This window comes from Prenolepis imparis, unplaced genomic scaffold, assembly GCF_030444845.1.
Source record: "Prenolepis imparis isolate NDT839.2.m4 unplaced genomic scaffold, iyPreImpa1.0 SCAF_2, whole genome shotgun sequence".
Taxonomy (NCBI): Eukaryota; Metazoa; Arthropoda; class Insecta; order Hymenoptera; family Formicidae; genus Prenolepis; species Prenolepis imparis.
This window is the reverse complement of record NW_028141160.1, coordinates 2,358,157-2,383,067: the sequence shown is the minus strand read 5'-3', so window position 1 is coordinate 2,383,067 and position 24,911 is coordinate 2,358,157. Positions and strand designations below refer to the sequence as shown.

Sequence of the window (24,911 nt, the reverse complement as noted above, 5' to 3'; positions counted from 1 at the left end):
ATACGGCTCTGTGATTGGTTAATCACATCTTAAGATTGTACTTAAGACATTCTTAAATATAAGAACCAACTATGAATACCGGCCTATAAGCACTGATTTGATTTAGATCTAGGCCGGCATCAACAATAATTTTTTTTATACAATTAAATATATCTTTCGATGTCTCGTCAGAATCTTCGTAAAAATCTAATAATTTTTGACATATTCCATTCCTGTCGTGAAAGTATTGTACGGCAAATGGAAATGTTTTTATGTTACCAACGTTTGATGCATCTGAGTTTACTGCAAAATAATGAGAGTCTTTAAAATCTGATATAATTTTTTCTTGTGAAAAGGGTCCTAAAACACCTTTTGTAATTGCAGCCGCTTTAGTTCGACCACATGCTATTTTAGTAGCAACAAGACTATCTGGAATGATTTTGCTGATATTTTTAGTTAAACAATTTAAACTATTATAACTTAAACCATGTTTCACATTATGGTAGACAAAAGCTATTTCTGCATTTGTGATTAAAGTTTCCTCCTTTGAAGCTTTTTTTATGAAAAAATTGCTGATGCATCTTGCAGTTTTCCTGGATGATTCCAATTTCTTATGTTTAGCAGAACTTGCATGAACCTAAACCTAAACATTTCATAAATAAAAATAAACTTCAGAGTTACATGAATATACGATTGTTCTATAGAATAGAATAGAATCTTCAGCTTATTTATATTTATATAATATCAAATTAATATATTAATATAATATCAAATTAATAATCAAATGCCGCAACTTGGTTAAATAAGGCAATAATAAATAAACAAATGAAACAACATTGTTATTTTCGATTCGCAATAAATTTGATTATCTCTTAGCGAAACAGGGATATTAAGGAAAGAAAGTAAAGATACTGTCAATCGCACGGCGACCTTCGTACTGAATTGCTATATCAGAATTACATATTTTGCACACTGCAGTAAATTCGTTTTTCATTTCGATAGTTTTTGAAATCGGGGTCATTTTTCCATTTTTTATTAAAACCCGTAAATCTCTTTTTACTTGTTGAGGGAAATTGTGATTCCATAATGTTATATTATTGTATAAAAAATGTATTAAACTTGTAATTTTCGCTTAACGCGGTGAATGATTATCGAAAAATGATACTGTCTATGCCACGAAGAGTTTTAACTAGCAATAAAACAAAAATTGTGCGTGCGGGCGAGCGGCCGGCGAACGGGCGGCCGGTGGACGGTGTCGATGACGATGAACAGCAGACGGTCGGCTAAGAGGAGGAGGGTGGAGGGTGGAGGCAGTGGAGGGGGGTGCCACTGTGCACTTGCAACAAATGCGTTAATTAGATAGTTAGAGACATGAATGTTTAAATTTTATTGAAATTCTGATTTTCCGGGACAGAAAACTTGAATTACTGGACACGGGACAAGGTTAAAAGTTTCGGGACTTTCTCGGAAATCTCGGCCATCTGGCAACCCTAGGTGGGGCTGATCCTCGGGTGGGAGGAGAGTGTTCCGCCATCCATCGCTCCGCTCTTTGGTTGAGAGGCGCGAAGTTTGATTTCTTTTACAGTTCGGCCAACCTGAGTTAACTTTTGTCCCGAAGGTTGCCCAGTAGCTGAGATGTTTTACAACATCTGAAAAGGAACATAGAAGCGTATATATATATGTGTTGCGGGATTCGATATTGTAAATTTATCCCTGAGCGCCGGTGTCCGTTCAGATTTGGATGAGAAGAGGAAATAAAGTGGATGCGTGAATATGCTTAGAGCGAGGAACTTGAAGAACTCCGTTGTGTGGAAAATGATCTTTATTCAAATTGATGGTATAAAGATCTCTAATAATTTAGAGGTCACGATTCACTTTAACAATTCCACACAGTTATTAATTCAATGAGATCTTCCACACACAATTGTTAATTTAATGAGATCTTGGACGATATAGTAAATTTTAAACTATCGTCCCGAGGAGAAAGTCGATTATCCCCAGTATTCGAATCAGTACGAGGTTTCAGTCGTTCAGTGATGATGTTGAATATCGAACTGAACTATGTGCGCGTAGTAATAACGATCCGCGTAGTAATATAGATCCCGGCTCGCAAGGTCTGGCTTTTGTTTTTCTCTCGATCACGAATCAGCGACATGTGGCAACAGTTTATTTGGTACTGAGCGGTTGTGGGCTCGCATTCCTTCGCCGACACGTGATCGAGGCAAATATGTTCACGCGCCAAGAACGAGGATAGAATCAATATTCCGTTCACCGGTCTTGATTTTGATTTATGTCGTTTACTATTGAACATACCGCCCACCTCGGAACGATAGTTTCGATATAAATGTTGTGTTTGACTTAAATATAAACCAAAGAAAGTATAATATTTGATGGCGCGAATATTAATTGATGACGAGATGGAGTGGATGATCCTTCAGCATATTATCACATATAGAACGCCCTCTCCTTTTTTTTTTTTTGTGCGGACTTAAATCACCGCCCGCCCTGACATCCTCGAATTCGCATTTTGAAATTAATAGAATCACATCGGTTACAGGACATTTACTTAAATTGAGGGGGCGGTGGTCTAATTGCTCGCCATTTCATCGTTGATTGGCAGTAGGCAGAGCTTTACGATTGGTCTCTGATACTCTGATTTGGCGGTTTTGACTGTGACTACGCGTACTAGCCCGTCAGAGCCTGGGTGACATTGAGTCACTCGGCCAAGCTCCCATTTGCAAGGGGGTAGAGTCGAATTACGTAGGAGAACAAGTTGTCCAATTTTGATCGGAGGTGTTATCGTTCGCCATTTTGCTCGTTGCTGCAACGTATTGACATAATCGTTGCTCCAGATTTTCCAGAATCGTTCAGTAATGTGACGGACGAGTTGCCATCGAGATAAGCGATTTTCATTCAGCGTGAGCAAAGATGGTTCCGGATGTACATTTAAGGCGGATCCGATTAAAAAATGGCCGAGGGTAAGGCATTCGTAGTCGTCAAACGTATCGGATAGCGGCGCAATAGGTCGGGAATTTAAGGATGCCTCGATTTGACACAATTAAGTGGAGAATTCTTCGAAGGTTAACATATGATTCCCTAACACTCGATGGAGATGAGTCTTAACGCTTCGCACGCCAGCTTCCCACAATCCGCCAAAATGAGGGGCGGAAGGTGGGATAAAATTCCATGTAACATTTGTCAATTGTCACATTTGTAAATTGTCAGACGCGGTCTTATTCAAAAAGTTGGGGTCGCGTAACGCAGATCGGTACGCTGAAGTCAATTCGCGATCAGCTCCGACAAATGTAGTCCCGTTATCGGAGTACATGGTTTGAGGAAGACCGCGTCGAGCGCAGAATCGAGAGTAGGCGTTCAGAAAAGTGGGAGTTGAGTAATCGGCTACTAATTCTAGATGTATAGCTTTAGTCGTTAAACATATAAATAGAGACAGGTATGCCTTTCGGGACTTAATACCTCGACCACTTGAGGCGCGAATGTGTATGGATCCTGCGTAATCGACGCCACAATGTAAAAAACTTCGAGTCATGGGCGTGATGCGAACTTTAGGCAGATTCCCCATTAGTTGGGTGGGAATGGCGGCACGTTCGCGGGTGCATGCAACACACTTATGTATAACGGATTTTACGATGTTACGCGCGCGAAGTATCCAAAATTCCCGACGGAGGAGATTTAGTGTTAATTGTGGTCCGGCGTGTAATGCTTGCCAATGGGCTTGATTCACAATAAGAGTGACTAACGGGTGTGAGGAGAGGATGACCGGGTGTTTAATAAGAAATGACAAAGGAGCTTTACTCAATCGCCCACCTACGCGCAGAATTCCGTCCTGATCTAGGAAAGGCCGGAGAGACAGGAGAGCGTTTCGAAATGAAAGGATCTTATTTTTCGACAAGGAACTTATTTCATTTGAAAATAAATCGAATTGAATTCTTTTAATCCAGAACGTCTTGGCAAGGTTGCAATCGTATGCAGAAAGCGCAATACTGTTCGGGGCAGGATAATTATTCGAGTCGATAGTCATTGAATGAGAGCGTCCGTCTTGTTCGACGGGGAGGCGACGGCATAGTCTTACAAATTTAATTAGATATGCAGTAACGCGAATAAGTTTAGGCCAAGAGGAATATTTAGACGGGAGGTCCCACGTAGAGATAGCTTGACAACATTGAAGAGATACAATTCTCTCTTCTAGAAGCTTCTGGTGGAGCACGTGTATCATTTCCTGGCCATTGGTGAGGCGTGTTGGTGAGCCATGGAGGTCCATGTCACCATAGGGTGTGATGGCTGAGTTCATCCCCGAACAGTCCACGCGAAGCGCAATCCGCTGGATTGTCGGTTGTGGATACATGTCCCCCCACTCCCCCCCCCCGGGAGAAGGGACTGAATCTCAGTAACATGAATTGCTACGAATGTTTTCCATCGAGAAGGATGCTGCATGACCCAGGCGAGCACGATGGTTGAGTCCGTCCAGCAGTAATACGGAAAGCTTTGATAACCTCTAGATTCTCGTACAAAAAAAATAAGTCGCGAGAGAAGCAGTGCGGCCGACAATTCCAATCGGGGAACGCTTAGCGGTTTCAACGGAGCGACTTTAGATTTGCTAAGGAGCAAGTTGATCGTGATTTGACCGGAAACCGAGACGACCTTGAGATAAACCACTGCCGCATATGCTGTGTTTGATGCGTCCGCGAATCCGTGAATTTCGGCGTAAGCAATCTCTGATCCGAGGCGATTCCATCGGGGAACCTTTAACTGACTGAGATGTTGAAGCCGAGAGTAGATTTTTTGCCATTGATCGAAGGGGTTTCCGGAAATTATATCATCCCATTCGATCTTTAATCGCCAGAGTTGCTGCATAAAAATTTTCGCGGTGATAGTCACTGGAGTGACCCAACCTAATGGATCATATAATTTTGCTATTGCTGACAGGATAGTTCGTTTGCTCTTAGGGATAACTTCCGTCAATGACACGCGAAATTCGAAATTATCAGTCGTAGGGTTCCACCCGATTCTGAGGATTTTAATTTGATCTTCTGGAGAAAGGGGTTTTTTAGCGTTTAATCCGTGATTAGTGGTGTCGAGATCTTGAAGAAGAGAGGGCGAATTACTAGCCCATTTTCTCAATTCAAATCCGCCACGCTTCAACAGGGAAATTAGCTGATCGCGCGTTTGCTTTAGGATGATCGTGTTGTCCGCTCCGAATAGAATGTCGTCTACGTAAATATTATCGCGTAAAACGGGGACAGCGAGAAGGAAAGAATGGCCTTCATCGTGAATCAGTTGATTTAAAACACGGAGAGCGAGAAACGGAGCACAGGCCATTCCATACGTAACGGTCAATAATTGATAATCGATGGGAGGTCCCGAGAGCGAAGGTTGCCACAAGATTCTTTGGTAATTGACATCTCGATCATCGACGCGAATTTGTCGATACATTTTAGCGATGTCGGAAGAATATACGTATTTATATCGGCGCCACTGCATTATTATTGAAGTTAAATCCGCTTGTAACTTTGGACCGGCGTGTAAATGTTCATTTAATGACGTGCCGTTTGAGGTGACACTAGATGCGTTGAATACAACACGTCGAACTATCTTCGCGAATGACACAGTGATGAGGAAGATACACGTTTTGTTCTAACTGACGTTGACTGCGAGAAATCGGTCGCATATGCCCGAGACTTTCATATTCGGAGAGAAATTCGCGATATTCGTTAGCCAATTCGGGTGTCGCAATAAGTCGCCGTGTAATAGCATTTAATAACCGTTCAGCACGATGTCGGGACTCACCGATATCGAGGGGAAGGGCTTTAACAAACGGGAGGCGTACTATGTACCGTCCTTTGGTGTCGCGCGAGTGAGTAGAGATAAAATGCTCACATTGTTTCTCAGATGGCGATAGCGTAATGTGTCGGGGAAGCTCTTCGATCTCCCAGAAGCGACGGAGTTCATCCTCAAGAGAGAGAGAATTTAAAATATGATGCACTGAAATATTACGGAGAGTACAATACTGAGAAGTAATTGGCGTTGAGGACCGATTGTAATTCGCAGAAGGAGTGATAGGCCCGTTATAACCCAGCCGAGGACAGAATTCTGAGCAATTGGTTGTCCGATCTTTCCCTTACGGACTCCTGAGATTATAATGTCGTTGTAAAGATCGGCTCCGATTATGATATCAATAGGATGAGGACTTGTAGGATCCGCGTCCGCTAGCGGTAATTGCGACAGATATGAAAAGGACGATATATCAGCTCGTTGTTTAGGAGGATATGCAGTTAAGGATTTTAGAATGAGCGCGGTCGTGGAGAGCGAAGGAAAGAGAGATTCTCGTGGAGAAATAGAGATATGAGCCGCGTGCTGAAATGTTCCCGCCGACGGCTGAAATGGAAATAGGCATATGGATGCGTTTCACTCGGAGAGTTTGCGCTAAATTTTCCGAAATGAAAGTCATTTCGGAACCTTGGTCTAATAAAGCTCGGACTACCGCGGTGCGACCCGACGGAACGCGGACAGTAACCCAAGCCGTCGCTAACAAGATTGGCATACGGTCTCTGGCAATGGACGACAACATGGAACTGACGAAAGGGGTTGAATCGGAATTTGGAGAGGACGCGTTTTCCGTCGATACTGATTTTTGCGGAGTTGAGGAAGAATCCGAATCATCGTGTAACATTGAATTATGTTTTTTGTGACAAATACGGCAGGAATATTTACTAGGACATTCTTGCACGGAATGTTTCGCACTTAAGCAATTAAAACAGCGCTTATGCTGTTTAACGATTTCGCGTCGTTGATTAACATTTTTACTAATAAACGTGGTACATGTATTAATAAAATGTCGACTTTGACACAGCGGGCACACTGGGTGCGATTTTGCGGACGCAGTAGCCGCATGAACGCGCGAAATGGCGGCAGGTTTTGCGATGGTTTTTCCGGCGTATCCACTTGAATATTCTTCTAAGGCGCGCGTGCGACACTTAATGAACTTAAGGAGATCGTCGTAAGAAGGCGGAGTATCGGTATCGCCTGTCTTTATCTTCCATGCTTTCCGAGTGACTGGATCGAGCTTTTGCACAATGAGATGAACGAGAATGTCGTTCCAGAGTTCGTCAGGCTTTCGGTTGAGATTCCTTAAGGAAGCTGTAGCTATACTGACCTTATCATTTAAAGTCTGTAATTCACCCGCCGATTCACGAAAAATCGTAGATAAATTGAGTAAGGTAGATAAATGGATGTTAAGAGCGCGTCGTTTGTTGTCGAATCGCGAAGTTAACGTGTTCCACGCAGTTTCAAAATTATCCGCTGTGATAGGTATGTTCGCGATACAGTCTAACGCTCGCCCTTTTAGACAGGAAGATAAAAAATACGCGCGAAATCACTTAGCTCTTGGTTATCACGAATGAGAGTGGTAAATCGATCGCGGAATTGTTCCCAGTCATCGTAAGTTCCATCGAATGGAGGTAATTTAATGGGTAGCAGATGCGAGAGAGAGACGGCTGTTGCTTCTGTGATTGACTTTGAACCGACGAAGGACTGATTTTGACTCACGAAAGGCTCCAACTCCTCCAAGCGTTCCGCCATGTAGTCGAGCGCATTCTGGTAGGCTGTACTGCTTGTCTCGAATTGGTTGTCCTTGAAATATTGTAGGGACTCCTTCGTTCCCTTCGGAGTCTTCTGCTGTAGCGCTGCATGCCCGTTGAAGAATTGACTCCAGGCGTCCTTGAGAGAAGCAATGCGTGACCGGATCTTGGCCGGGTTTAAATTATGCTTTCCGATCTTCTGGAAATTAGCTTGAAAGCGGTCGATTGTATGCTGAAGTTGTTGTTGCTTGATCAAGAGTTCCTCCATGATGAATATAAATTAGATGGTCACTCACAAATTCCAACAGAACCTCTTCTATCCGGCTCGGAGCCAAATGGACCAAAATGTTGCGGGATTCGATATTGTAAATTTATCCCTGAGCGCCGGTGTCCGTTCAGATTTGGACGGGAAGAGGAAATAAAGTGGATGCGTGAATATGCTTAGAGCGAGGAACTTGAAGAACTCCGTTGTGTGGAAAATGACCTTTATTCAAATTGATGGTATAAAGATCTCTAATAATTTAGAGGTCACGATTCACTTTAACAATTCCACACAGTTATTAATTCAATGAGATCTTCCACACACAATTGTTAATTTAATGAGATCTTGGACGATATAGTAAATTTTAAACTATCGTCCCGAGGAGAAAGTCGGTTATCCCCAGTATTCGAATCAGTACGAGGTTTCAGTCGTTCAGTGACGATGTCGAATATCGAACTGAACTATGTGCGCGTAGTAATAACGATAGATCCCGGCTCGCAAGGTCTGGCTTTTGTTTTTCTCTCGATCATGGTCAAATCAGCGACATGTGGCAACAGTTTATTTGGTACTGAGCGGTTGTGGGCCCGCATTCCTTGGCCGACACGTGATCGAGGCAAATATGTTCACGCGCCAAGAACGAAGATAGAATCAATATTCCGTTCACCGGTCTTGATTTTGATTTATGTCGTTTACTATTGAACAATATGTATAAATTGAATTATACAATGTTTGATTAGAACAATTAAAGATCACAATGGGAACCTAGTAGTAATTGTCTTATAACATCAACGTTTAATTATAAATTGATTAACGGAAATAAAAATAAAATAACAAAAAAAACTGAAAAATGCGAATTGCGTAAATGATTTTAACTTTAAAGGAGACGATTACTGAGATTCAATTACAACTTATGTCTATTATTGATTCTTAAACTAGCTTAAACTTATATTCTATTAGACGCATACAATTAATAGAGAAGTTTTATGTTTTTTCCTGTACAACAGGCTTGATCCAGGGTTTGAGTTTATCAGGAGATAATATTTATTTATATACGGTTTTTGTGTGATGTTGAAACCTGGTAAGTAGTGATACTAGACGGGTTCTAACTCAGGGGCAATGAGGGGGGGGGGGGTGAGGGGCGAGGGGAACCTACGGCGCGGGGGAATGACGTCACGCGGGGAGGGGGAGGCGTCCGCGAGGAGGCCGCGGGGAGGGGGAAGCGTCCGCGATGTACCGCGAGGGGTCCGCGGGGAGGGGGTGGCGTCCGCGATTTTGGAGCCGGGTCCGCGAGGGGTCCGCGGGGAGAGAGGAACGCGAAGGAGAGCGCGAGGCGAACGCGAGAGAGAGAGATGTCGCGAGAGAGACGTTCGCGAAAGAGAGATAGCGGTCGCGAGATAGTGCGAGGTAGCGCAGCGACAAGATGACGCGAGGCGTTCGCGAAGGAGAGCGCGAGGCGTACGCGAGAGAGATGACGCAAGCGAGGTGTATATGCAAGAGCGAGAGAGAGATGTCGCGAGAGAGACGTTCGCGAAAGAGAGATAGCGGTCGCGAGATGATGCAGCGAGGCGTATATGCAAGAGCGAGAGAGATAGCGATCGCGAGATAGTGCGAGGTAGCGCAGCGACAAGATGATGCGAGGCGTTCGCGAAGGAGAGCGCGAGAGACGTACGCAAGAGAGATGACGCAGCGAGGTGTATATGCAAGAGCGAGAGAGAGATGTTGCGAGATGATGCGGCGATGGAGAGCGCGAGAGCTGATGGAGCGAAGGAGAGCGCGAGAGGCGGACGCGAGAGAGACTTTTTTTAAAATTTTTTATACTTATAATAATATTTATAGTAATTTTTAATTAATAAGATTTTAATAGGAGGAAAAGAGAGAGGACCTATTCTAAAATAAATACATTTATTTAATATTTAAAATAATGTTTATTTATAAAATAGGTATGCGTATACACGTGTGATGTGTGTGTGTGTGTGTGTGTGTGTGTGAATTCAAAATATAAAAATGAAAATATAAAATATATAAAATATAAAATATATAAAATATAAAATATATAAAATATAAAATATAAATTAATATAAAATGTAATATAAAATACTGCGATGGATGCACCATGACGATCGAACCAGGTGGGTTGATATGATATTTCGTGACGATCGACCCATGTATCTTGACTTGTGGTATGAGGCGGAGGCTGCGAGGCGGTGGGGCGGTGGCTGCGAGGCGGAACTCCTACATGACAGAAATTTTTTATTAAATATATTATTAATTATTTTATGAGTCATTTTATTATTTTAATAATTTATAAATGAAAAGAAATACTTACTAGGCCCATAATGGCTCCGGGACATGTTCGGGAGGATAAGGTTCCTCCCCGAACAACTGGCGAAGGCAGCACACATCATCCCATTCGACGTAAGGGAACTCTTCCTCTATGTCGCCCCACAGCAGGTCATTATAATATCGGTCATATTCACGACCTATCCGCACCCACCTAATATGCACCTCACGCTCCGACTCATACCACAAGTCATGATACATGGGTCGATCGTTACGAAATATCATATCAACCCATCTGGGCCGATCGTCATGGCGCACTATCTCTCCAATAAATTCCATAGTTTTTTAAAATTGTTTTAGATACTGACACGTCAAACGCTAAAAACTTTATGACGAACATCGCGGAGACAGACCCGCTCTCGGTAGGAAAAGTAGTAATAGAGCTTTACGTTGGTTAATTTACAATGATCGAATACAGTAACATCTTTTGTCATAATATTTTTTCTACCAGTCTGCAGTGCAAAGATCACATATCGCGGCTTTTCCAGCTGAGAAGCAGTTTTCACAGTCCATGAATGCTTGGTTGTACTATGTAGCAGAGGAAATTCGTATAGATCCCAAGCACGAAAACTCATGTTTAAGAATTGCCCGCTTTCCAATGCTCGTAGCAAGGACAGTTTATTGACCTCATTCAATAGTACATGAGGCATACGCCATTGTATCTTGAGTAATTCAATAGCAGCTTCAGCAGGTCCATACAGACAATTGTTGTCGTTGCGCGAACGTATCAAAATTAATTCGTGGCGAGCATTAATCACAACTCGCTTGTAATCTTCGCAAAATCCCAATAGCATGTTGAGCGGCACGCAAAAGTTGAACATACAAATTTCGTTACATGACCCATTATGTGTCATATCCCATCCAGCGTTCTTCAAGATTTTACTTCTCTCGGTTGTTAAAGAAACATAATTTTTTATCGTTGAAGTTATTCCAACGTTTCTGTTGCGATCAATCTCCACACCATTGAGTTCATATCGAATTTCATCAAATATGAACGCAACACAATTATTTGTTCATCATCGTTTCATTTGCATCTATTTTAGATGTCATCAACTTTCCCTCAACATACAAAAGCTTTCGCACGGCAACGTGTACAAATCCTGGTGGTGTATAGGTATCCGTATCTCGTCGCTATGTCCAAGCGATGTGTTAGCATATGGATTGTATGTATGTGTCTCAACCTTGACGATACGATCATCAAAGACTGGTTCACCACCAATATTCAAAATATCAATCATCTTTTCGTACGATGAATCCCAATGATTTTAAAAATTCGCGATTCAATGCGCTGAGTTTCTTTTTAGTGTAACGAGATCTCTGATTATTGTCGCTCACTGCCGCAGCTGCTCTCGCAAAAGTATTGTCCCTCGTAATGTCCCTCGTAAAATTATTGTCTCTCACGTGCTTCGTATCATTTAGCACGAGCATCACACGCTAATTTTGTCGACGCCGTACGTGCAATCTTACAGTAACTTCCTCTCCTCGAAAATCCAACAATCGTCCTTCTTGATCAACAATGCGTATCATTAGATCAGTAATGCTCCGTACGACGATCGGGAGATAAATGATCTGTGCAGGCGTTTCCAATATCTTATATCCTGGCGGCACGCTCGGTGAAAATTCATGTATCGTGTGTACGCGCTTGTCATTACTGTACGCACCAGTGGTGACGCTACATTCTATACGGATAATATTCACGCTAATAATATTTATAGGTAAATCCGAATCATGCCATTTGTGAGGTTGCAATATACGATTCGGCGAGAATCCCAACAGCGATCCTATATTGTATGGTTTATTAAAGTTTATTCTATAGATGCATTTGATTTCGCTCTTTAGAGTATTATGATTGGCGCGAAGCGCTATTGCATCTTCATTCTGCTCTTTATTGGAAGGATATTGTGAAATTGCACGTCTCAGATACTCATATATAGCTTGTATTTCGTATGATCTTTCGGGTATCGTAATTTCCTTGTCATCGTTATCAAAGTAAAATTTATTATTCTTAGAATTTACATTCGGTATCGTGTGATAAGTTTCAAAATCTGTTAAACCGAGCTCTTAATCACCATTCGATAAATCTATAGCTGGAAAGTAGCTTACAGCGAGAACGCTACTTTTGCCAGTCAACGTTAGTGTTAGCGACATGTTGACAAACTGAATCGTGATGATGGATTGACAGGCTTTATATCAGCCGTTTGAAGAAATCGTAAACACAATTATTCTGATTATAATTTTGATAGGATGTGTGATTGTATTCTATTTTCGTAACATTTAAATATTGCACCAATTCTTTGGGTGGTCGTAGATTACCAAAACTATCGAAATATATTGATCGATTTCCCCTCTTTACATATGCTACCCAATGAGTACCGGGACCATCAACGTCGTCCAAATTGACGATACCGCTCTCATTTTGTCGCACACTGTTTATCGGTAAATTATTGCGCATGAAAACACCTCTAAAGAATGGTATACGCATACGTCTTGCCAGTTGTTCTAATTGTACATTAGTTGTTACACCCACAGGCATTTTTAGCGATTTTTTTTTTAACGTTTTTTTTTTCTTAGTTGAGAATCCCTGTCCACGCTTGTATGGAGCGAGATAAACTCCACGACCTTCCATAGCGCGATTATGACGTTGCATTTCTTCAAGCTGACGTTGCGCAGCCTTGCTATCATTCACAGCCTTTGCCACTCCCGCTGCTCCACCGGCCAACGAACCGAGAACTCCCAACAATGGTAAAATTGGCAAGATATCACCACGCTTCGCCACAGGCAGTATTCGTTTCTTCTACTTTTTCGAAGATTTTTTTCGTCTTCATCCCCATACCGAATTTTGTCTTTGCTTTCATAGCTGCCCAAACAGTCGTAGCGGCTGCTCTTTCACCAAGAGTCGAATCTCTCGCAGTAATACGTTTTCGCGCTTTCGCAGCGAGTATATTATCAGCAACGTGTCGTTCTCTGAGGGCGTTGCTTTGAGAATATGCAATGTCGTGCTCGCGACACGCGGCATCCATTGGATTAATACCTCGATCACCTCTAGCCAATCGCTTTTCCAAATGAGCCCCGGACCGCAAAACTGATAGCCGGGGATATGGAATTCGATCGGAAGTGCGTTTATCGCGCGATTAAAGAGACCACTACCTATTTTCGTTGACATTCGCTGCAATCCTTTATCATCGGCGCTGGACCGTCGATGTGCGTTTGCTGCCACGGTCGATTGTAATGTTTGAAACATCGACGACAGATCTGAATCTCTGGATCCGCCTTTATGTGTTCCGGAAGCTTGTCCCACACGTAGTGGATGTGATTTTCATATCGCAATAAGACTGCTTTTGGCACAAATTGCAGCTGTTCGGCGCTTAAACCGTGAATATCGGAAGCACTTATTAGCATGACAAACATTTTTTCGATACTGAGCGATTCATGGTTCCGCGCAGCTATAAATAGGCTCTCCATGACTCATTCATTCATTCGAGAGAAAACATGCGGTTCGTTCAGCAATCGACGATAATCAAAGTTACAAATTTCGATGATAAAACACGGTTGATGTCGGATAAAGAAATACGCAGACATGGAAACATACTGCCGAATACTATACGAGGAATCATTTGCGGTCCTTCGAATTGTGGTAAAACTAACGCGTTGATTAGTTTGATAGAAAGCCCGCATGGCGTTTGTTTCGAGAACGTGTACGTATACTCGAAATCGCTTCAACAACCGAAATATCGATATTTGGAAAATTTGCTATCACCGATAGAAGAAATTGGTTATTTTACATTCTCTAATAATAGCGATGTCATTCCACCGAGTGAGGCGCTTCCGAATTCCATTTTTATCTTTGATGACGTGGCATGCGACAAGCAAGATACGATAAGAGAGTACTTTGCAATGGGGCGACACTCGAGCGTCGACTGTTTCTATCTTTGTCAAACGTATGCCAAGATACCCAAGCATCTTGTACGTGACAATGCAAACTTATTAATTTTATTTAAACAAGATGGGACAAACTTGAAACATGTGTACAACGATCACGTAAATACAGATATGTCTTACGATAATTTTCGCGCATTTTGTCAGAAATGTTGGCAACATAAATATGGATTCGCAGCGATTGACAAGGACAGTCCGCTGACTAATGGACGATACAGAAAAGGATTTAATGAATTTGCAATACCGCAAAGCACTTAGTCGCTTTCGATGCATTGATCGAGCAACGTCTAAATTGCAACATGATGAATAACGATCGTGAAAAGATTGTGAGAGAGATTGCGAAAACGAGCGATTCAATCCGTAAAAAATATCCTTTCTTGAAAACTGGTAAAATGGAGGAGGACGCTGCATTGGAGAGGCATTTTAAACCAATCTCTGAACCTCTGAAACAGCTTGTTGAAAATACAATCGGTGTTGAGTCTGGTGAAGAAAAGATTGAACCATTGAGTATGCTCGGAGAGAAAAAAGAGTTTAAAACAAAGCGATCAAATATATCATTGAGCGGTATAACTTCTACTCCAAAGCGAATAAAAAGCAGGCGAATGCAACAATTATTGGATGCAACTACTTCTACTCCGATACAAGATGTACAACCAAGGCAATTATTGCATGATAAGACGTCTCTTATCATGCAATAATTGCCTTGGTTGTACATCTTGTATCGGAGTAGAAGTAGTTGCATCCAATAATTGTTGCATTACATAGACGTATCGAGGAAATTTTCGAGACTTCACCTGAATCGCTTGTGACATCAATTCAACATTCATTACAAACATCTGAGGGTCAAAATTCATTGCGAAATCACCTGGGTCCACTTGCTCAAAAATATGTGGCAGCTATATTGAGTCAAGATAAAAATTCCAAGATGGATTATGTATACGGTGTTAAATTTATCGACAAAGGAATGATGCTCGGTAATAAAAATTTCGATGTGGATAAAAATGATAATATAATTATTGATGGATCAAAATACGTTGGAACAGCAAGTCTTTACGAGTTGTTACGAGTTTTCAAGAGAATTCCCGACGATGAAATATATACTGCAAATGACTTGCAGAACTACAAAAGTATATTAACAAGAACAAATGCGCACAGACGAAATGGTAATGTGAATCATCCAGTATTAGGTAACAAGGGATACAAATATAAATATATAATCGCACCATTATTCTCTGATAAAAAATCTGGAAAAGGTATACCGCGTGTTATGAACTTAAACAATAATAAGATTGATTACGTGCATTGGAATGATCCCAACGAGTTGGTAGATCGTCTGCGATTGCTCGAAGCTTCACGTCAAGCCGGCAACAACGCCCACGACAATGAAATATTGTCGATTATCGAGGAACTTTACGAAGCTGGTATTATTATAAAATAAGTTATACATCCACGATACGAGTCAGTCTGTCAATATTAGTGGTATCGAAATGTCGATTAATAAATTTGGATTATCACTTGGAAAGTCGAATAATAATTCATATTATCAATGGAATGGATTACTAAGAAATTACGTGCGCGATAACACTCTATGTCTAACAGCCTCCGGCTATGACGCAAGGTCGCGCAAGATACGACATGTAGCGCAACCGGAAGATGATAATGATGCAGCCAACAAACGATATGTCGAAGCGAGTGTCAAGCTTTTGAGAGATCAACAGAAAGAAATTGAGAAAAAAATAATCAGGCTTGAAAGGAATATGCAGGCGCTATTATTAACGCTGGATAAAATGGCTGTAACGCAGACTACATCAAAAGATATATAAAGAACTGTACGTGAAAATTATATCACATTATTACAAATATGCCTCGATCAAACACCTCTGAAAAGCAGCTACTCGTGGAGGAATTACACGCTCCAGCGAGAAGAAATTTTCCGCGTAGACGCGTCATAGTACGTGGATACGACGACCTGTGGCAAGTGACGTGGTCGAGATGCGTCCTTATGCAAGAGTCAACAAAGGATACAATTACATACTCACCGTCATCGATGTGTTGAGCAAGTATGCATGGGCCGTACCGCTCAAGAATAAGAGCGGACGCGAAACAGCTGACGCTATCGCCGAGATAATTCGAGATAGCAAGAGATGTCCGAGAAACATACAAACCGATAGAGGAAAAGAATTTTACAATGCAAATGTGCAGAAACTCGTAAAAAAACACAACATCAATCATTACTCGACGTATTCTGTTATGAAAGCCTCAGTAGTGGAACGATTTAATCGTACTTTAAAGAACAATATGTGGAAAATGTTTACACTTAATGGCAATTACAAGTGGATCGACGCGCTGTCCCGACTCGTTGCAGAGTACAATGCGCGAAAACATCGCACTATCGGCATGAAACCTATCGATGTTACTCCGGAGATTGCCGAAAAACTTTTAAATACGGTATACAGTAACATAAAAATTGCTGCTCCGGCAAGATTCAAAGTAGGCTGTCAGGTACGCGTGAGTAAATTCAAGACCGTCTTCGAAAAAGGTTTTACACCAAATTGGACTACCGAAATATTTAAAATTATCAAAGTGCAGAAAACTAATCCTGCGACATATATACTTGATGATTTGCACGGAAATTCCGTCGCCGGAGGATTCTACGAATACGAGTTACATCATGTTGCAAATCCCGATGTATATCTCGTGGAAAAAGTTTTGCGGAAAAAAGGCGATGATGTTTATGTGAAATGGTTGGGCCTGGATAAATCTCACAACTCATGGATTCATAAAAATAATTTATTATAAACATTTATTTAAAATATTTGTACACTGTTTATTTTACAATATATTTATCTAATAATTTTATAAATACAAATATACATATAATATACATATTTATATAAAATATACATATTTTACAACAAATATTATTTACAAAGGTATTTTATAATGTCCCCATGGTAATGTATCAGTGGTTTCAGGTATGATATACCGCTTGTCATCGTGAGGACTTAGAGCAATTTTCATCTCGCGAATGGTGTATACTTCATGCAATTTCGATCTTATACATGACTGACTACGTGTCATTTCAATCTCTTCATTCAAACACCGCGTGTAATCATCAAACGTTATCGTTCTCGCGACAACGTTACTCTTGACACCTTTTACTTTTTTCGTATCTTTCTTGCCATCCACTCGCAAGGCATACATTTTTGCTCTAAGCCCTACAAATTCGGTCATAATCACACCATTGTTTTCATCTTTCATTAGACCGGGTACTTTTTTATTCATGAGCGGTATACCGTACACATTGTCCGCAGTGTAATCGCTCGTATCAAATTTGTCGAGGTTGCGCTTTATATTCTCGTACACATCTTGGCATTCGATGTGATATATTAGGCTGTCTGTGTCGGTGTACATTACCCGGCATCTGTCACGATACAGCGGTGACATGTACTCATGATGAAATTCATATAAACATGTTTTGGAGATGTCGAGTATGCACATGCCAACATAGATTGGTTTATAAAATTTTACCTCGAGTTTGCGTAATTCGACAGCGATTAGATTTTCCGAAAAGATACTTCTACTGTGGAAATTTGGTTTCGCAATCATTGCCTCTGCACCGTATCTTCCTTCCCAATGTGTGATAAGTTTTACATCAACCCGTTTACGCACATTTTCCATCGTTTTGCCGAATACTGCATTATTCATCAATTTATATAAATTTTTTTCAAAATCATTTTTTGCTTGCGTTCTAAATTGCGTATTAAGTTCGGTATAATTTCGAAGCCATGGAGATTGCGCGAATTGTAATATGCGATGTATTTTTGCAACGCGAAGGCTGTGACGCGTACATTGCTGCAGGTTGCGGTAGTGTATCACATATCGCTTCTTGTCGTATAGCGTTGCGAGAAGCTTATCTTCCCGCTTGCCTGGCGGCTTGTCGCGTGTCGGGCAAAACGGTAGGTCAGTGTGCGTGTCGTGAAGATGTCGCGGATATTCTAAATCTACCTCGAGGATGTAGCCTGTGGGTGAATCGAGCGCGATAGATGATGTGTCGAAATTAGATACATCGTCGACCCATTGAAAATCAGCATAAGGCAATGGTTGACACATTGCCCATCCATACAAATTATTTACATTGAAATACATTAGATATGAAGATGGTTTCAATGAATCGTACGACTGTACTTGTTATTAGCGTGTGCATATCTGTTTGAACATTGACTCAATCCACCGCGTATACCGCGTTCGATAAACATTACCATGTCGATATCGGTAAGTAATTCAAACGTAATTTTTGTGTGCTTTAACATAGCGTCCCACGTATACTCGGGGAGAGTATAGTAATACGCGAGGTCGAGCCCATAACTCTCGATACATTTATCCCGGAAATTTTAAAAAATGTCGGCTAATAACAAGACGTCAGTTTTTAAATGTAAGTCGCTATATTCGCCCAGCGTTCGAATGGAGAACCGCTCCCAGACGTTTTCGGCGTGCGCGTAATCGTTCTCGGATACAGTGTCGCCGGTCAAGGAACTGTAAAATAATTCGCGCGGTGGTAGACATGTATCATGTAACCTTTCAAAACAGTTAATGTATTCGTATGGAAAGACATCTTTCCGTGTTAATAATTCGAAATTTTCGGTGGATAAATTTTGAAATTTTGATTTTAAATTTTTGAGTTTATCTTTATTCAAAAAAGATGCCAATTTGTCGAGACTTGTTGTGAGAAATTTATATGAATCGATAAAACGTAATTTAATATTTCTGGATTTGTCTTCTGCAAATTGAACATTTTTTGTAAATGATATATATTTTTCTTTAGTTATTGGAAGTAATTCGATTCCCCCTTCGAACGCTGTAGCTATTTCCTTAATTATGAAATGTGAGTCATAACCGGATAAATTGTGAAATACTATTGGAATACAAAAAGAGTTTTTATAATTTAGATTACAATTTGAGTGCGCGGGACCTCTGTACCGCCCGGTCAGATGGCAATGATCGCTTACGCGTGTATCGTCATCTTGCATGAATGGTTTCTCACATATATGACAATGCGTTGCACTATGAAATTTTTCCTGCTCGTCTGATGTTAAATTTACCATGGGGATGTTAGTTGCTAAAATATTCTTTACGCGTATCGCTAAATTTTGTAGTTGTTTGGAAAACCACGAAATGCAATCTACACTACGGCGAGAATAATACTCGGATAATGAATCGTCATTTGAGCAATGTACATAATATGCTATATTAAATACTTGGTGATGTTGGTATAAATTCTTTTCTTCTTCCTTCTTATTCGTCTTTGTCAGCACACATTCGAGGTCTGCGTATACGACAAAAGGAAGTCGCTCTTTGCGATTAAAGTTGTTGAACGCGAGCCACTTGTCCTTATCGCTCGGTAACCGGATAGCGCAATCATTCATCTCTCCGCAGTCTACCATATGTGTCTGCAACTTGTCCTCAGACCCGAAATAATGCAGACAACATTAAAATTATAATTTTATAATTATTTTATGATTATTTAATATATAATTTGCAATAAATATACATACCGATCACAGATATATTTTCTACATTTGTCTTTGCTCAGTTGTGAGCTCACGAGCCGGGAGAGATTCTTGATCCACGCGAAATGACCTACGCTGTTGTGATCTTCCACGTAAAGTAGGTTGACATGCTTGTCTTTCTTCTGCTCGCTGAGACGTATCGAGACAATGTTCTTTTCTTCGATGCTGTACACATTTATCGAAATGTTGTTTGATAGTTCAAACTTTTTAATTTGATTCACAGTCACTGGAAACTCAATGTTCTGGAGATTCAACACTGTTGTATAATGGGGATATGAAGATTCCCGTTCCACATTTCTTTCAGCAGGATATAGAGCAGCGGCAACTGCTCACGCGAAACATGCATTGTCTCTAGATTACACGTTCACCACTGCTCTTTTGTTCATTATTTCTCGCGGTAATTTAACATGACATCCCGCGCGCATTGGATTATACTTGTTTATATTTACAATTAAATTGATTATTCGCGACAATGCCCAACCACTATCGCGTTCCTGAAATTCTTCGAGAGATGCTAGCGTGGATCGTACCATTCGCGCAAATCAGACGTGCGATAGATTTCACAGTTTTTCGTATTGATACTTTTATTGGCACGTTTATCACCCGACACAAACTCACCATTAAACATAGTGTTCACTTTCACACTAGTGTGTTTTTGCAACACTTTTTGCACGTGTCCGATCACAATGTCTTTGGCCTCCTCTAGAAATTGATGAGGTTCGATGTGATTACTGTTTATCACCGCACCAATCAAGATGCGGCTCTCGAACGCCGTATCAATCTCTCGCCATATGAGTCCGACGTCTCGCGAACTGCTTCCAGCACCTGCGTGTATAAAATGTCTGCGTACTGAATTCTTCAACCCTTCGAGACGCGCGATTTGGGAGACAAGCGATTGTCGAACTCCGATCGGTAATCGTGGACGTTTTATTCGACTTTGTTCTTCCAGTAATTCGATGTATTCGTCACATTGCTGCTCCCACACAATATATTCTTCCACCGAATTCACCCTTGCGGATTGCTCCAACAAACTTGCTTCCAATTGTGCCATATTTCTTTACTTGAGATGCACTTCCTGAACCTCTGACAAAGATACTGACATAGTATGCCTCTTTACCATCCTTTTTATTTGATTGTAGAGATCATTGGCTCTCAAGTATGTTGCACTTTGTAATTTTGTTACGTACGAATGATGCATCGACCTTGAAATTGATACATTTTTGCACATTTCGCGAGATTCATCTCGAGATGAGAGCAGCCGTACATTGGCGCTCGAAAATTTTAATTATGTTGCATTTTCTTGTGATTTTGTTACATACGTTTTGAACACCTGGGGATGATATCATAGCAGCCGTACATTGGCGCTTGAAATTGATACATTTTTGCACATTTCGCGAGATTCATCTCAAGATGAGAGCGGTCGTACATTGGCGCTCGAAAATTTTAATTATGTTGCATTTTCTTGTGATTTTGTTACGTACGTTTTGAACACCTGGGGATGATATCATAGCAGCCGTACATTGACGCTTGAAATTTTGAATATGTTGCATTATTTTACATTTAATATTTCATTGAAGATGATGTCATAGCAGTCGTACATTGACGCTTGAAATTTTGGATATGTTGCATTATTTTACATTTAATATTTCATTGAGGATGATGTCATAGCGGTCATACATTGGCGCTTTGATGATTGGTTAAAATAATATTGAGTCAGCAATAATCCCCACCTCATTGCTTTGTATCAATAAAAACTTGTAATAATGATTTAGTATTGTATCAATCACTTATGTGAAAGGTTCTTTTAAAATGTGTTCTGCCGGAAGCATGAATTATTACGCTTCGAGAATTCAGGAGAGTGATGTTTTGTGCAAGAAGAAATGTGACAAGTAAGTTTAAATTCTTTTTTTGTCAAATAATGATTTTTAAATAATGATTTTTAAATAATTTTTGAAATATTGTTCTAATTATTTTTATAGCATTCAACGTGCGACTCGTATACTTGGGCGAAGATATGCTCTAACCGCAACATCCTATAAATATTTGGAAATAGGAATCAGCGTTGGAGCTGTATCATATGTGGAATTAGCTCTTGGTGATAATCGAGGCAACCACATAATATTGCCTATTGAAACATGGATATCACTAATGCGGAAACATGCGGACATTGAACGATTTTTACAATCATCTCAAACTCCATTACGGATTCGAGATCTAACAATAGTGTTGTGTGCCTCGAGCAAGGCACTGGGGTTGCGCCGAATTAAGGATGAGGATCCTCGGGTCGATCAGGACTTCGCGGGACATTAGGAGGATTATACTCTCTTCTTTTCGTTGAATACACTTTTATTTCTCGTCCATTCTTTAAATATATATATATATATATATATATATATATATTCGCGTAACATTCGATGTTTGGCTAACGAGCGTTTATTAGTAATTCTTCTTAATGATTCAGATTTTTATTAGTGAGTCTCGTCCTGATGTTCCGGATTCTTATTCGCGACCACGTCTTGATGTTTAGGAATTGTATTCGAGACTGCCTTCGCGGGCGGGCTCTCCGTCTTATATCTTCTTTTGTTCTTTGATTTTCAACGGGCGAGGCCCTTGGAAACAAGTCCCCGATTGGTTAACAATACTCACGCATTTTTGGTCTAAATGCAAGCGAAGCAGGTCGAAGTCCCTGGCCTTCGCTTGCAGCTCGCGATTTCCGTGCTTCGTGCGTATTTCGCTGCGTTAGCATTTTCGTTCGACGAGCGTTTGGCGAGAGCGCTCGTTTATAAGTAAAAATGTTTTACAATATTATTATTCCTAATAACTACTGGTTATAGTTCGGACTATAACATCCCTCCCCCGTAAAAAAAAGAAAAACGGAGGTAAGAAGTTTTTCGCTTCCTTTCTTATCTTACGTTAAAATTATTTCTAATGTTACTTACAATTATAATTCCCGTTTACAATGTAGTTTTATAATCGTTTCTTATTTCTAAAATCTAGTACTTTGGCTTCTTCTTAATATTGATCTTGGTATGCCAAAGTCATCGACTATCCTAACTGATGGTCTTTTGTTTTTATTTCTTTGTCGTATTATTATCCAAAATACTATATGGTAATATTAATTATAATGGTTATTATAATTAATATTATTATTATTCCGCTAGATGTCATCGGATAGATAAATTGTTTCGTTGCGTAGAAGTTTTGTTCGTTGTTTTGTAAGTCGTTATCTATGTCTGTCAATTTGGCTTTGAGGTTTGTTAATTCTAAGCGATGTTGTGAGATATTTTCTAGCGTGTCTTCGTTATGTCTTGTTATATTTCCGTCTCTTGGAATTATTATATTGATACTAGGTAGAAAGGTTTCTAGAACGGTTTCGTATGTTTTTTCTTCTGTTTCTATTATTGTGTCTGGTGTTGTCAGTTTACAATTTCCGTTTAGCGTAATTTCGCCGGTATTTCTTATTATTTTATTTTCGAGCTGACCGTCACATTGTATGGTTATCGTTTGTTCGGCGTCCGTCGAGTATAACCAAGTGTGCTCTTGGTGTAATGCTATCCATAACATGTGGGTCGAGACATAGTGTCTTACATTACATTTGCTCTGATAATGTTGTCGCTGCGTATACATTTGAATTTCGCATGACGAAATCCGGTGCGTCTAAATCTACGCGGTGTACAGGTGAATTGCGTTTACATACATATTGTGTATTAATTTTATTACAGTTTCGTAATTCGCTTTCCGTCATTGTCGCATACGTTAATTTTTCTTTATCTATAACAATTATTTGATTATCTATTTTGATATAATTGTATACATTATTATAGGATGGTGTGGGGAATTTTATTACTTTTACAATATCATAGGTCGGTTGCGCAATTAAAGGGAAACGCAAAATAGTACATATTGTTGTCGGATCACAGTACGCTGTTATCGCGGTGTTTTTTTCTATCGCTGACCAGTCGTCTGTGCGGACTTTAAAAGGAAAATATAATCCTTCAGGCAGTTGCGCTGCCGCTTCTTTTAAATGAATTACAATGTCGTCAATTAATTGGCATTAATTTAGGGTGCATTTCGCCTTTTCGTATATATGTTAAATATTCCATTATATTTTCTGCGTCCTTTACTAATTCGCTTATAATTGTATCTATGGCCCTGAAATGATCACGTATTTCCTCTAAAGAAATAGATTCGGTTATGGTTTTTCGCAATATTTTTTCGTTATGTTCAATTATATTTTCTAATTTATCTAAATGCGCTACAGTAGCATTTACTAATTTTAATTGGTTTCTAATCGCGTGTTCTGTTACTTGTCGATTATTTTCTAATAATTCTAGCTGTTCGTTTATGCGTTTTTCGTCATTTGCGTCCATGGTCCCGAATAATGTTTTCGCTATTGAGCCTATTCCGTCTATTAGTCCTCGACGTTTGTTTATAGGTCTTTTGTATATAGTGTTGATTTGATTCATTATGTTATTCAAATATTTTAATTTTCGTTTCGCGATATTATTTGAATTGATACATATGTTCTTATAATAAGGGAGTCGCAAAATAGTTGAAACGCACATTGTTTCTGTTTGTTTTAGATAACTTTTTATTTGTTCCTGTCTGTAGTTTAGGGGTGCTAGGTCTAATTTTACTACTAATTTCCATGTTTTCTTGGAATAGTGTAGTTGACCAATTTGCTCAAAGTATATCCCTGGGCTATGCTTGAATTCCGTTATTTCATACGGTCGATTCTTCTCGCGTTGATTCGCGGATGCTGCAGCGTTGCAGATTAAGAGTGTGAGTGTCCTGTAATAATATATTGAGTGTTTATTTTATCGTTAATGGTATCTCTTTAGTTCGCAACTTTTATCAGGTAAGAAAGGTGTTAGTTTCATGTGTGACTCTTGAGTCCTGGGGTGCTTCTGCATCTCATCGTTTAGTCTTATGACAACCTTTGTGCCGGTTGGATATATATATTTAAAAAAAAATTCTTTTCGATAAAAAAAAAATGTTTAGTGACGGCATGTTTTTTATTGTTTGGGGTGTGATGAGGTCACGCCCTGGTGGGAGCCTACGTGCTCCGTATGTGTACGTGCACGTGTCGTGCGTCGCTCGCCTGTGGTGGGGCCGGAACTACCGGCCACCCGTTTGGGGCGGGCCCATGCGGCTATCCGTCGGGCTGCGGGCACCCCGTTTTCTTTGCGGGTGTCCGTGGACATTTCCACGGGGGTACGTTCTGTACAG

General features: G+C 40.3%; 1 protein-coding gene across 1 annotated transcript; it reads right to left on the bottom strand.

Annotated features, from left to right (window-relative positions):
- Positions 1 to 1,506: 1,506 nt before the first annotated feature.
- On the bottom strand, positions 1,507 to 8,375 carry LOC145949105 (uncharacterized). The gene is made up of 2 exons (XM_083058835.1): positions 7,543 to 8,375; positions 1,507 to 1,628 (listed from the first exon to the last, which is right to left on the bottom strand). Exons 1-2 carry the CDS (start codon positions 7,840 to 7,842, stop codon positions 1,620 to 1,622), a joined length of 309 nt encoding a protein of 102 aa, XP_082914961.1. The 5' UTR covers positions 7,843 to 8,375; the 3' UTR covers positions 1,507 to 1,619.
- Positions 8,376 to 24,911: the final 16,536 nt, after the last annotated feature.

Excerpts from the sequence above, each read along its gene's own strand:
- LOC145949105 (XM_083058835.1), bottom strand. The coding sequence starts at position 7,842 with ATGGAGGAACTCTTGATCAAGCAACAACAACTTCAGCATACAATCGAC.